Here is a 13,496-nt window from a genome sequence, read left to right as displayed (position 1 = left end):
GATATGCATGACATGTAAAAGGAAACAGTGAAGGTACTGATAAAATAAAGTTCAGCACCAGGTAAAAAGACAGATTCAAGAGTCAAATAATCACCTCCTTAAGGACTGAGAAGTCTCAGTGACATGACATGAACCTCTTCCAGCTTTCTAATAACTGAATTTTCCTTTCTTTAAAGAGAGACTAGCTATTCAACTGAAGTTAACTTGACATTGCTTCATAATTCCAAAGTGTTTCATAATTATGTGTTCAGTTGCACAGTCTTTCAAGGGAGCTGCAGAGGGTAATTGGGGTTACAGACTCTAAAGGAGAATTAAAATTCTATTTATGTTTTGGATAGGTTCCAACAAAACAATTACTTGGCAACTCTAATATGTTGAGAACACACAGTAAACTTTAGGAATGTCACAAACAAGTTTGTTTGGTTGACAAGATGAACATATGGTCTGAAGCTCAAAGTTCCCTTTGTAAGCAGGGCAGCCTTGGAACATGCTCTGCAGGGGCATGCACGTTAATTAACATCTTTTAGGCTGTTTGTGTAGCTTGTACATTTATTCTAGCTCAATGACAAGATGACTCAAGGAAAAAAAGGTTAAAACTCCTGTTCAAATAAGGCACAACACCAATTAGCAGGTTTTGTGTAAACAACAGATACAGCTTTCTTAGTACAGGAAAAGATCAAACAAAAAGCAAATTACAAAGAGATCTCACTGCTGATATGTGACTACAGTGGAGTTCTCAGATTGGGCTTCCCCCAGTGACTCCATTTACATACACAGCCTGAAATTCTGCCACACAGGGAAGGAGAAAACCCAGAAATCTCCCCCTGATCTATGATTCCAGGAAAAATACACACAGCCAGTAAAAACCAGTTGATTGAACTATTAGAGAAGCAGGTACCAGGGAGATGGCAGAAACAACACCAGGGGATTCTGTGTTGATTAGTGTCACTTTTCTGTATTTTGCAGCATAAACCAGCACACAATAAATACCAGGCAATCATGAACCTGTATTAGTATGATTTCACATGAAGTTTTGTTTGTTTGGATGCTTTTCTAGAAATAAATGGGATTTAGCAGTGACTATTTGCACATTTTGTGTGGTTTTCATGTCATTTGCTGCTGAGGTGTTGCTATGGCTGAATGAAGGTAGAGGCTACTGTACGATTAACATTTTTTCCTCTCCACCTTCTGTGGCTGTTTGCAAAGAATAAAAATTTACAGCCACAGAATTTGAAGTCTTTTCCACATATCAAACTGCTCCCTTGTATGAGGTATTTCTGCAGTGATACATTACTAATTCACCAGCAACTGCTTATGGGCTAGCAGCATTTGTCAACCAAGCCACACAGTAACTCTGCTTTTCTGGTTTGTAAAGCTTTAAATTGCAGGGGTTTTAGACATTTCTGTCCCTTTTCTAAAACTGGTTAATACAGGGACAAACAAGTGGGCCTCAATCCCCACTGGGCACCAAGGGTGCTATCACACACAAGGAGAGAAAAAGAGGTCTCATCTCTTTATTTAACACAGGTCCTCCAGCTCTGGGATGGAAACAGGGAATGGCTGTTAGATGTGCTCAAGGAGGAGGAATCTTCCAGATCCCAGTTTTCATGAGAGCAGACAAGGTGAGGGGTTTAAAACATATCTTGACAGAGAGCTGTGCCTTGTTCCCCCCCTACCTGTGCTCACACACCACAAAGAACAATCCATGCCCGCACTAAATGAACATCTGCCCCCCTACACTCCCTCTGATCTTCTTCCCAGGGTTATTCCTCATCCTCTCCCTTTCCCTGCCACGACACAGCCCTGGCTCTTGTCTCTCTGAACCCTGACACTGGTCTTCCCTTTCCAATGATCAATCAAATGCAAAGTTCATTTTACATATTCAGAAAATCCGTAACAGCCTCAGATTCCAAGCACAAAGCAACAGAAAGTGTTTCAGCACAGGCAGACTGCACTGCCCTCTTCTTTAAAAACACTTCCCAAATTAGCTCAGCTTCCTGGATTTGCTCATGGAATATCACTCTCTCATTTATGATACTTTCCTTCAGTTATTTCTAAAGTGTTTTTGAAGCTTGCCAAGACTGTTTAGGATATGCTGCTATTCCAATACAGCAGATGGCACTAGTGTTAAGTAAGCATTATGGAAATTTACTGTATTCCTAGAAAAAACAACCAAGTGAACATCAACTAGCAGGTGGCTAAAATATTTCATGAGCAATGGGGAAAGTAATCCAGAGCCACAGTGTGAACATGGCATTAGACATGTCACCCCTCTAAGGCCCAAACAAAGTCATTCAAACCAGTCACTCATCATTTTCACCCAGATCTGAGAACATTTCTAAGAAGCAGTCAACATTTAGGACCACAAAATTTATCAACATCACCCAAAAGGTGCCTTCTGTTCTCCTAAGTTCTGTCTTGGAGTGCAGACTCTTGGGAGACTGTTTTTCCTTTGCTCATGCTGAGTGTTCATCATCAGCCTTGTTATTTTGGGGATGCACAAGCAGCACCGTGACTGGAAGATACATAAATTATGGATGCTCAAAGGAACAGCTGGACATCCTTGAGTCAAGGGTTATGCCAAACCCTCTCCCCCTCTCCTAGAACCTCTCAGACTGCATTCTCTATTAGAACACTCTTCTCCTTGGTCCAAGCCTGAATTATTATAAATTCTGTTAGAACATTTTGTGTCCCCAGTCCCCATGGCAATACAGAACATGGTATTACACACCTCCAGCATTTCTGCTGTTGACTGAATTTTACATGCAAGCACCTTAACTACTTGTAACCTTCACTTTGAAAAGAACTTAAAATTGTTTATCATTATAATCAGAATGTTTTTAACACACACACACATCCAAAAGCTTTAAGAAGTTCCTCATGCAGCACACACACAATCAAATCCTATACCCTTCTTTTTTTCTTTTTATCTTAATTTCTGTTCTAGTGCTGAAAAGCCCCCACAGTGGATTACAGCTGTAGATCATCACATGAATTAGGCTAAAATTACTTTTCCTTTGGATTTAATAACTCATCTAACAACATAAAAGCCAAACATCAGGGTCTAGGAAACCTGAGGTTATCTCCATTGCAGACCTCCCACTTCTGCAACAGAAACGATCATGATGGTTGACATGTCAACAGATCCTTGAGTGCAGCAAGCCAGCATTACCACTGGACACCCACATTCAAATTCCAGTCATCCATCTGGAGTCTGAGAAAACCTATTCTCCTCCTTCTAAATTAATTAAAAGCTAATTATAGCAGTCTGGGAAAGAAATCCTTCCCAGTCTCTTTACATGAAATAGCAGTGGCTGATAAGGACTTCAGCAAGACTCAGCTCTCCAGCAGGCCTGATGCAAAGGGAATGGGCAGGAGGAAGGACACAGCCTAAATGCCAACATTTATTTGTCTGTATTCCTAAAAGGAACACAAACAGACAGCTCCTGGCCTTTTCCAACTAACATGTATGGCATTGACTTCACTCTGGTAAATAGTACTGAAATAACACAGACAGCTCCAGCACAGATCTATGCCTGCTTAGAATTTAAGCCCAGCTTTTAATATGCTGTTACCATAAGAGATTTTATTTCTAGCAAGTCCCTTCTTGCGTTTTGTATGATTTCTTAAAATATTCATGACTGTAAGGGTTAACAAATGTAGAAAACATGGCAATACAAGTAAGTTTAAAAAGTTCAATTTTTCTTCCCCTATAGATCCACAAAAGATAAACAACTGTGCACAGTCTTCTATTTAATTCCCATTTCATCTCAGTGCAGATTTACAGAGGAAGTGGGCTTGTTCTTGACTCAATTCCTGAGGAAGTTTAATAAATTGAAATGTTCATCTGTTCTTTCTCAGCTCTGTTGAAGGCATCACAGAAGACTGTGACAGTGACAGATAAAAAATAGCAGGCTGTGATGGTCCCTCCTCCTCGGCCAGCCCTGAGCGCTACCAGACGGCGTCTCCTGGCACATCCATCCCCAGCAAGACACACACAAGACAGAAATCAACTCCTCAGCGTCAATACTTGGGATTCTGCTCTGATTTTCAATGTTTCATTAGGAAGGAGAGCTCCCAAATAAGCAAATCTCCACAATGTGGTGCCAGGTTTTAGCTATCAGTAAGTACTCACTTAACAGCACCACGGTGTTCACATTTTACATGATTTTTAAAGACACCTATCAGCCTTCATTGTAATGGACAATTTCTCAAAATCGATTATAAAAAATGTTTCAGACAATATTCTGAAAGCAGCAGTTGATAAATAAAGGCCAAGGAGTGATGGTATCCTACCTTTCAATTCCCCCTTCTTGCACTGTGCTCTGTGGCCCTGTGAAAGGCACTTTTCCTTCTTTGCTCTTAGCTATATTAATAAATATTAAATAATTTCATACTCAAAACTGATAATTAGCTGCATCCTTTTGTATCCAGTCATGACCCAGTCAGAATGGCAGCTTAGTAGTCAAATTACATAGTCAAATTATGTATTATGACACTAAAATAAACAGCTGTCTGTGCCAGCCCAGGAAGGGCAGCATGCAGGAGAGGTTTTTGCATATTGCCTAAAAGGAGAGAAGTACTGTCCTTAAGTATTTTATATCCCCCAAAAATGCATACAAAAATAGCTAGATCAACCTAAAATGGAGGTTGCCCATAGTGTTTCAAAATTCTCAGCTAATAATGGAATGACAGCTTGAGCTCTGCACTTCCTTTAGTTTTGGCAGAACTGTATACATCACAAAAGGTTAAAGAAATTTCTTTTTTAAGCAGAAAAAAAAATCATGACAATTTTGAAAACGCTTACAGATTATCTGCCAACTGGTTTGGGTTGTTTTTCTCTTCTAAGAGCCTCCTGAAGGTCATTTATTTAGTGTTTTTTAAACAAACATTTTCTTTTTAAATTGAATAGTTTAAAACACAAAATGAAGTGAAATGTCAACTCTTTGATATTCTGTAGCACAGCCAAGGTGCAGCTGTTGCACTGAGGACAGCTCTGAGTGACAAGAGCTTTACCTAAATGAATTGCTATTTCTGAGCATGACTTTAAATAAATAATTTAAAATAGAACAAAAAGAGACAGCAAAACAGAGCAGGCTCGAGAAGTGTTCAATAACATCATGTCATATTGACAGATAAAGACTGACAAATCCAAATACAACTCTGCTTTTCATCAACAAAAATGTTCTTCAATGCAAACAGAAACAGCAAAGGGGAAAAGACAAATGAAACAGCTGCAACAGGCAGCTAAAAGGAGCCTTGTAGAAAGATCTCCAGCTCCAACCCATACAGTTTGCTGTAATCACATTAAAACTTTCCCCTGGATCAAAAGGTTTGTGTTTTTGTTACAAGCAGCTGAGCCTTATAAGATGGACCAGGCACTGTGGTGGTGTACCTGCCTGAATCCAAAAATTCTCCTCAAGCTTCTGTCACAGGGAAGAAAAAAAATTCAAAAATATTTCAGTTCTCTGTGGGGATGGGTGACAGATTCTGCCCTAGAACTACTCAGGTAATATTCTAACAGCACTGGAAATTGAAGCAATTTGAAGTGCTTATTCCTATCGTCAACAGCCTGGTTACAAGTTAAATGATAATAATAATAATTTAAAAAAATATGCTAGGGAGACAACAGAATAAAATTAACTCAGTCACACAGAAGCTATGGCCAATCCCAAATTTGTGCAAATCAAACTGCTCTGAAGCAATATTTCATGTGAGAATGATGAGAAGACCTTGACTGTAATGACACTCATTTTGAAGAGATTTTAAAAATTCCTCCATAAAACTTAATTCCCATCATAACTTCAGCTCCTTTTTCAGTTCTGCTTCTGCCCAGGAGCTCCAGCCTCAGCTTGTGCCTCTGTGCAGGCAGGGGAAGGAAATGTGCCTCCCTGGTCAGCTGGGAAATTACAGCACTTCCCAGGTATTTCTCCTCTCTGGATTGAAAACTGAGTATCTGAAAGGATCAATTTCACTCTTCCAGCCACAATCAAAAATCAAAAACCCAAGCCAATACTAAAACTCTTGCTTGACATGGAATCACTGAATGGTTGGGGTTGGAAGGGACCTCTAGAGATCAGCTATTCCAAGACACAATTTGTTCACCCATAATTCAAATATTTTCAAGGCAACCAGAGTGGCTCCCTTAAAATTATTAGTTAGCAGCAATGGTTTCAAATGGTTTTCTTCCCCTAATTTTTTCTTTCCTATAAGAGTTGCATAGAATGTCAACATTTTGTTACCAAGGATGTGGGGAAAGCACAAGTCAGGAACTTGAAGGGTATTTAAAATTCATCTGTATCTATGACAAATTAAGGAAAAGGCTAGAAGCTTGTTTCTAAAAACTTAAGACAATTCACTTCAAAGGCTGCTTGCTTTTCTGGGGATTTTTTCTGCAGAATATGTTTCAGTGTTAGCAGCTGCCACTGTTTTTTCTCCTTCCAGTTGCCAGAATTACCAGCATGCTGGTTGTTCAGAGATAAAGTAAGGAACAATTTAATGCAGAAAAAATTATGTTTTGATTTCCCCCATAATTCCTTCCAGAGGCTGACTGGACAAACAACTTCAGTCCTCTGTTCAAGGAATGGCTTTTTCCTGGCTCTGCCTGTGGCCATACACCTACAGAACTGACTTGCTGTCTACAATGAGGGGCAACTTTTTATAGATTTTTATTGTAATATGACTTTAATCTATGTCACTCTCACAAATTCTCAGACCTGCCTGTTACTTGAGAGTGGTTGACTCCTGCCTCTGAGGAGCATTTTTCTGATAGCCCACACTGGTGCCTCAGGACATTGTCTGCCACCACTGCCCCACTCTTTCTCCAGATGTCTGCATGTATTTTCTCACTTGAAATAACTTTTCTTGCTCCTTCTGGTTTATTTTTGGCTGTAGTAAAAGAGGCTCCTTTAGCTGTGCATGATGACCCTCCACAAACACTGACAAGTTTCCCTTTCCCCAGCATGTTCTAATGCTGCACTCTCTTACTTTCCCCTAGGATTTTCACCTTCTTTTCCACCATAATTGCTTCAGACACACTGAGATAAACATTGCCAATACTACCCCACCTTGCTTTGATAACTAAGCACCAATATGCAGAATAAGAAAAGTCTCAAGGACTGAATCCTACCAAGGCACCTGCAGCAAGCCTGAAGATTCTCAGAGAAAATATTTCACAATAAAAACTAACAAAATGAGCTACAGTCAACAGTGTTTCATACTAGTGAAGCCTTCACCATTTAAAATTATCAAATATTTTATCTGTCTATTCATTCTCATGTTTGTGACCCCTTGAAATTGTAGAGGAAATCAGTGACAGGTTTAAAAGCAGGATTAATGGCATGGACTGCCCATTTACTGAAGGAAGGACTGGTTTTTTACCAAAATAGATATTCTAGATTATCAACCAATTCTGACTGGCTTTCAAAAGAAAGTGCAGCTATATCTACAGCACAAACACACACCATTTTGTATCTGGAGTAGTGCATTCCTAGTTGGAACAGCAGGGATAAGAACCAAAAGGAAGGAGCTTCCTGCAGTTGTGTTTGGCCCTTCTCACTCTTTGTGTAGTACCAGGCCATCATTTCTGTCTGTGGACACTCTGAGCCAGCCACTTGGAGAGCTTTCCTTACTAAGTGTTTTCAAGAAATGACAATTCCTAACTCTGAATAATCATTTAACAAATTAAACGAAAAACAGAGGTGTGCATCAGATATTCCTGATTAGACCCCTCAGCAAAAAATGAGGCAATCCACAGTTCTAATTTTAAAACCAAACCAGTGTTTCACTGAACATCTTCTGCTCCATATAACCATGGTTTCTACATAACCACACACATTTTATAATTAAACAGTAAAGGACTTCAACAAAACAAAATAAAACAAGAAGAAACATTGATGGAGTGGAGGAAGGAATTTCTGATTCAATATTTTTTTACCTCACAAAGTAGTAAGTCAATGATGTGGAAGACCATGCAGAGTGGAAACTTGGCAGTAAAAAGAGTGAGAAACCACTGGGATGCATACATGTGAGCTTCCAAATTGAGGTCTGAGAAATGGCTGTGCAAGTCTGGTAACTGCTCCTGCAATAAAGGAAAAAAACAAATGTTTCAGTGTTACTCATTAATTTGAGTTCTTCATCCACACTTGCAGTAAGGACCAGGGTTGCTAAATATCCAAAACCACAACAAAGTGAAAGCCTGGCTTCTTTTGAGCAGTGAAGATGTTTCTTGATAAATTTCAGTGCCCATGGTTACAGTTTTTGGTAAGAGATCCACAGTGGATTCTATCACAGTATCAAAGAATATACTGAGACTATACTGAGAAATTACAGAATCTTCAACAGTTGAAAGGCAGAGCAGTTGTAAAATCTATGTCATGCTGTATATTTTAAAGTTATTTCTTTGCTGTGTCTTGCTATAAATGCTTCTGCCACAAAAACAGTGGCTGCAGGAACCAGGCCACTTTGCAGAGCTGGAAAGCAACAGAGCACACAACTCCAGCAGACCATTTCTGTAACTAGGAGCACATACAAACAACACAAAATAAGCACTGAAAATCCTACTGAACAGTGATGACAGGGTCACTTTAATAAAGTATCTTTGTTAAGAGTATATTTGTTAATAGAATCTGTTTTGTTTGTTGACAAAAATCTTTGTGGACATAAGTAAATATTGAGAAGTCCATATGCTGAAGTGTCACATTAATTAGTATGCAATTCCACTCCATCAAGTATGAAATACGCACAATTTGACATCTGAAAAAATGCCATTAAATTGGCAATAGTCTCTTCTGTTTGCTTTCAGTATATCCACAGAGGTACCTGTGGTTATCTGTGAGAGTTGACTTCAGCAAGCAGCCTTTCACATTGCCAACAGGAGGGCAGGGCTTAATGAGCTCTCAGTAATTCCTTAGTAGTCACAACAACAATGTATAACATCTGCAGCCCCTTCAGTTGTGCTAAACTGCTTGATGAAATAATTCCAGCTGAAAAAAGAGCAGAGTCTTGGAAGAGACAATAAAACCTGCCCAGTGGTCCACACTTGATTGGTATTTCATAAGCATATCAGGATGTCCTGATTTGCCTGACCTCTTCACACCCACATAATTCATGGGAAGCAGGACAATGATGGAGGCAGTCCAAAGGGTACACTGGCCTCAATAGCACAGAGATATTCTCTCTAAGCAACATCAGAAACAGAGAGGGGGGAAAGGCAAATACCTGCTTGGATATAAAGATTAGCTGCAGAAGTGGTGTATCATAGACAAAAGAAACTAGAAACAAATCTGACTCAAGATGCTTGAATTCAGCTATTAAACTTTGCTTTACCCCACCTCTAAAAGGAGAGGGGGTTTTATTGCCCAATAGCTTTTGGAAGCAAAGCATTCATCTCTTCTTCATGCCAGTGTTTCCATTTATGAAACAAATTGAAGGAGAATTGGTTACTCTGGCCCCACCTGCATTAACTTCTCCAGTTGGAAAAATTTGCAATGGAGATCTTCGAAGTTATTTCTGTAGAGGTCCCTCAAGCCATAGTCATACATTATTTTCACAAATACACAGAATGCCTGCTCCTCTGGCATCTGTTTGGAAAAAAGACACAAAAATAAAGTTAATAACAGAGCTAAGGCTGGACATGCCTTACACAGACACACACTTCAACACCTTGTGCACAATGAATTCAGAAGCTGGGATTTATTAGCATTTTCAGCCAAGTACTGTGAATGCTGAATTAACCAACTAAAATGTCAATGGGACTATTCTCCTTGATGAGCATATGAGCATCTGGATTTGGTTCTCTAAGGCTTTTTTTGAAGAAAATTTGGTATCATAGCACAGTTTTACATGTGTCTATATCCCTACAGCAGCACAAGTGTCAGCAGCATTTTCTCTGTCAAACAGGTATGAGAATAACCAGCACACAACTTTCAGGCACATAAAACCAATTTAAAAATAAATTTTAAAAAAGAATGAAAATAAAATTTGAAGGCAACAACTCATGATAGTGATGTCTACTAAGAGATACTTGGTTAAATGGGAAAAATTCAGGAGAACTAAGGTACCACCAACCTCTAGTGAGAACAACGCTCATCCACCTTCATCCAAACCCCAGGACATCCAACTCTGAAGTCAGGTTTCCCACAACCCCATCTATTAACATACTGACTTTTTCAGAAGCCCTATATCCATAATCTCTGACCAAAATGTCTCACCCAACAGTGCTTTGGAAGGTGCCACTAACACAACTGTCTGAGCCACTCCACACTTCTATTTGCTGGCTTGAGCCCACTGAATGCTGACCTGGTGGGAAGCTCTGTCACAAAACCCCCACATCACCTTCCCCTGTGCCTTCAGGTAACACAATCATGACAGGCACCAACAGAACCCAAATCAACCTTTCCATCACATTCAAAATGTGCTTTCTTTTGGGAGCACCAGATTGTAACAAATGAAAACAATTGCTGAGAATCAAGAATAACTCTTGACCTTTTAGTGTATTCACTCATTTGGCCAACTGCCAGCTTCTTATCAAATACCAGCTACAAATAAAAGCTCAGCATTTTCTTCAAAGTGAATTTTAGGCTCTTGATATTTCCCCTTCAGGGTTTCATCTTATGCTCAGCCCTGTCTCCAGGGCCACGGGCAGACAGTTTCATTTTCATTTTCAGACATCATATAGGAAAGTAACTGGTTAGCACAAAGTATTTCCAGATTGGCTGATGCCTATCAGTCTGGGCTTGATTTACCCAAGACAAATTCTTAGGAATTTCAAAGCTCTTAATCACAATTTTATCTGGATGGAATGATCCCCACTGACAGGATATAAAAGCTGCAGACAAAGTAAAGGAAAGAAATAATTTGATCCTGACCAAATGGCTTGAATCTGCTCCGTAAGACAATGAGTATAATTTCACGGGTTTTGGTAAAAGACAATTATTTCTAATGAAATGACAGGTGCTCATGCACAGGCACATCTGCCCTACATGTTCAGTCAGGCTCTTGTGCTTTGACAACCATCTCTTTCCCCAAGACATGGACATGGAACAGAGGTCAGGACTGGGCCAAAGAGCTCCCCAAGTCCTTGCTCTCAGTGAACAGAGGTTATCTAGTATTACCAACCCCAAGAATTCAAAATCATAAATCAAATTTTCTTTTTTTTTTTTAATTTAAGCAGAACACAAATTTTGGGCATTGCCATTCTGATCTTTAGCATTTAAATATATGCCCTTTGCTGTCGTTTCTCTGAAATCACAAAAGCCAGAAATTTGTAATTTTTTAAAGGGAAATTTTAGGTGGTTTTTTTTTTTCCCCACAGACAATGACTCTGAAAAATAGACAAGAAAAAAAAGTACTGTGAGCCTCACAGTACAATTGTTAAGAGTTGGCAACATTGTTTCCCTGTGATTAGAAGTTACCTGCATACCCTTGATGAGAATTTCATCAAAGAAGCAAAATCACAAAAACAGAGGATGGAGGTTCAGGCTACCCAACCATGCCAGAAACTCATAAACATTGAGGAGAAAGGATAACCTGGTCCCAGGAAAAAAGGGAAAGGAAGGGCTCTGGAAATCCATAAGAGGGTAGAACAGTTAGGAGGGTCTTACAAGTGTTCACAGCATACAGATTGTTTGGAGAATTTGAGAGAAAGAGGAGTTTGAGGGCATCTGAGGAAGCTCCCCAGTCACATGGGCTCACTGAGACTCCTTGCTTCCCCCTTCTCTAAGCATTTCACTTTAATACCCTCTGATGAAACCAGACGTTAGAAAGGGTATATTAAAATGAGTGTAATTTCCATTTAACAGTCCCTGTGTACAACTTCCTGCAGCTCCAGAAAAACTAAGAACAGAGTTGGTTCTCTGTAGCAGTGACAGCACAGCACTAAGGGAGAGGAGCTGAGGTATTAGTCAAATGCTAAGAATGTGACACCCACACATTTCTAAATAACTCTGGTATTGAAAATGGCTCATCTTGCCAGTGCAGCTTCAAAATCCTGCTTTGGGTAAAAAATCAATTGTAAAATAACTGTTAGATAAACTATTTGACAGTGTATGTTAGACTGCAATAATGGGACTATTTTGGGTTTATTCTTAAAAGATGTAAAAGTTCTCTGCAGCACTGTTGCTGTGTGTCATGGTTCTCAAGACTTCAAGGAATCGCAGCTCTCCCTAGGAATTACAACTCAAATTAATCTGAATTTGAGTTCCAAATGCCCTGGGAAGTGTGTGTGTAACATACATAACACCAAACCCACACTTCAAAAGGTATTTCAATCCTGACTGATTTTACTAATTAAAACCTGAGAGAAAAAGCAGGCAAGAGCTTGAGTAAGAATTGTGGTGGCTTATTCAGATAGTCATTACCTCAATAAATACACTATTTGAATCTGCTGCTTTGCCACTGAGACATCAGATGTAAAGCACCTTGCACCCATAAAAATTGTGCATTTATTTATTTATCTCTGGACATATACCCATGTGTTTATAAAGGAAGCAACAGATCAAAGTTTGTGCAGTTTCTGATTACAGGCTAAAATTTCAAGGTTAAAAAATCAGCTTTCCCTCAGAAGATATTACAAAATGTCCCTAGGAGAAAAAATCTTCCAAAAAATTAGTGAGACTACTTGCTTTGATGATCTGCTCTGAGAATGTCTCCTGGAGTTAAATTCCCCATAAACACAAAGAGAGCTTACTTAGGTGACAACTAAATTAAAAGAAAAAATTAATATGTAATAAATTGGTTTCAGGTTTTGACACAGAAGTACTTGAGAATTTAATTGATTTCTCCCAGATAAAGACATCTACATTCATGAAGATAGAAGCCATTAGTCACTATAGCCAAAAAGCAACAAAAGGAAAATTAATACAGGCAAATAAATAACAACAAATATCTGTCAAACAGCATGGCTTCACTGCAACTGATTTTACAGCTGCCTTGGTTCCAAATATCAAAACTGTCATTCTGCAATTAACTCACATGAAGCAGAAGCACAGCTGCAAGGAAGGACTGTCCCTGGCAATAGCCAATGTCTTCATCATAGACAGAATAGGCCTAGAAAAAAGAAAATCATATTTAAAATGCATACAGGCATCACCAAACTGTGCCATCAAGGAGCTGTGCAGGACACTGCCAGGGTCTCAAGGGGCCTGCAAGGAACTGGAAGAGATTTATTCCATGAGGAAGTGGAGTGACAGGACACAGGGAATGCTCCCCATGGACACAGGGCAGGGTTAGATGGGACATTGGGACAAAATTCCTCCCTGGGAGGGTGGGCAGGCCCTGGCACAGGGTGCCCAGAGAAGCTGTGGCTGCCCCTGGATCCCTGACAGTGTCCAAGGCCAGGTTGGATGGGGCTTGGAGCAACCTGGGATGGTGGGAGTGGGATGAACTTTAGGGTCTCCTCCAGTCAAAGCCATTCCATAATTCTCTAGGAAACACTACTCAGGCTAAAATCACAGAGGGGGTAAAACTGTAACCACTCTTGTGCTTTCAGGGCTCTT

The 13,496-nt window shown here is 39.6% G+C and overlaps 1 protein-coding gene across 1 annotated transcript in view; it reads right to left on the bottom strand.

Annotated features, from left to right (window-relative positions):
- Positions 1-13,496, bottom strand: part of RABGAP1L (RAB GTPase activating protein 1 like) — a 232,786-nt gene that overhangs the window by 83,069 nt on the left and 136,221 nt on the right. Inside the window, exons 15-17 of the mRNA XM_066555794.1 lie at positions 12,973-13,047; positions 9,456-9,581; positions 7,937-8,080 (exon numbers count right to left, since the gene is read on the bottom strand). Of these exons, the coding sequence (XP_066411891.1) occupies positions 7,937-8,080; positions 9,456-9,581; positions 12,973-13,047 (345 nt within the window). The remainder of the gene's footprint in view (positions 1-7,936; positions 8,081-9,455; positions 9,582-12,972; positions 13,048-13,496) is intronic.

The sequence above is a fragment of the Molothrus aeneus genome, chromosome 9, assembly GCF_037042795.1.
Source record: "Molothrus aeneus isolate 106 chromosome 9, BPBGC_Maene_1.0, whole genome shotgun sequence".
NCBI lineage: Eukaryota > Metazoa > Chordata > Aves > Passeriformes > Icteridae > Molothrus > Molothrus aeneus.
Note: the sequence above shows the minus strand (reverse complement) of the source record. Positions and strands in the feature narration are given on the sequence as shown.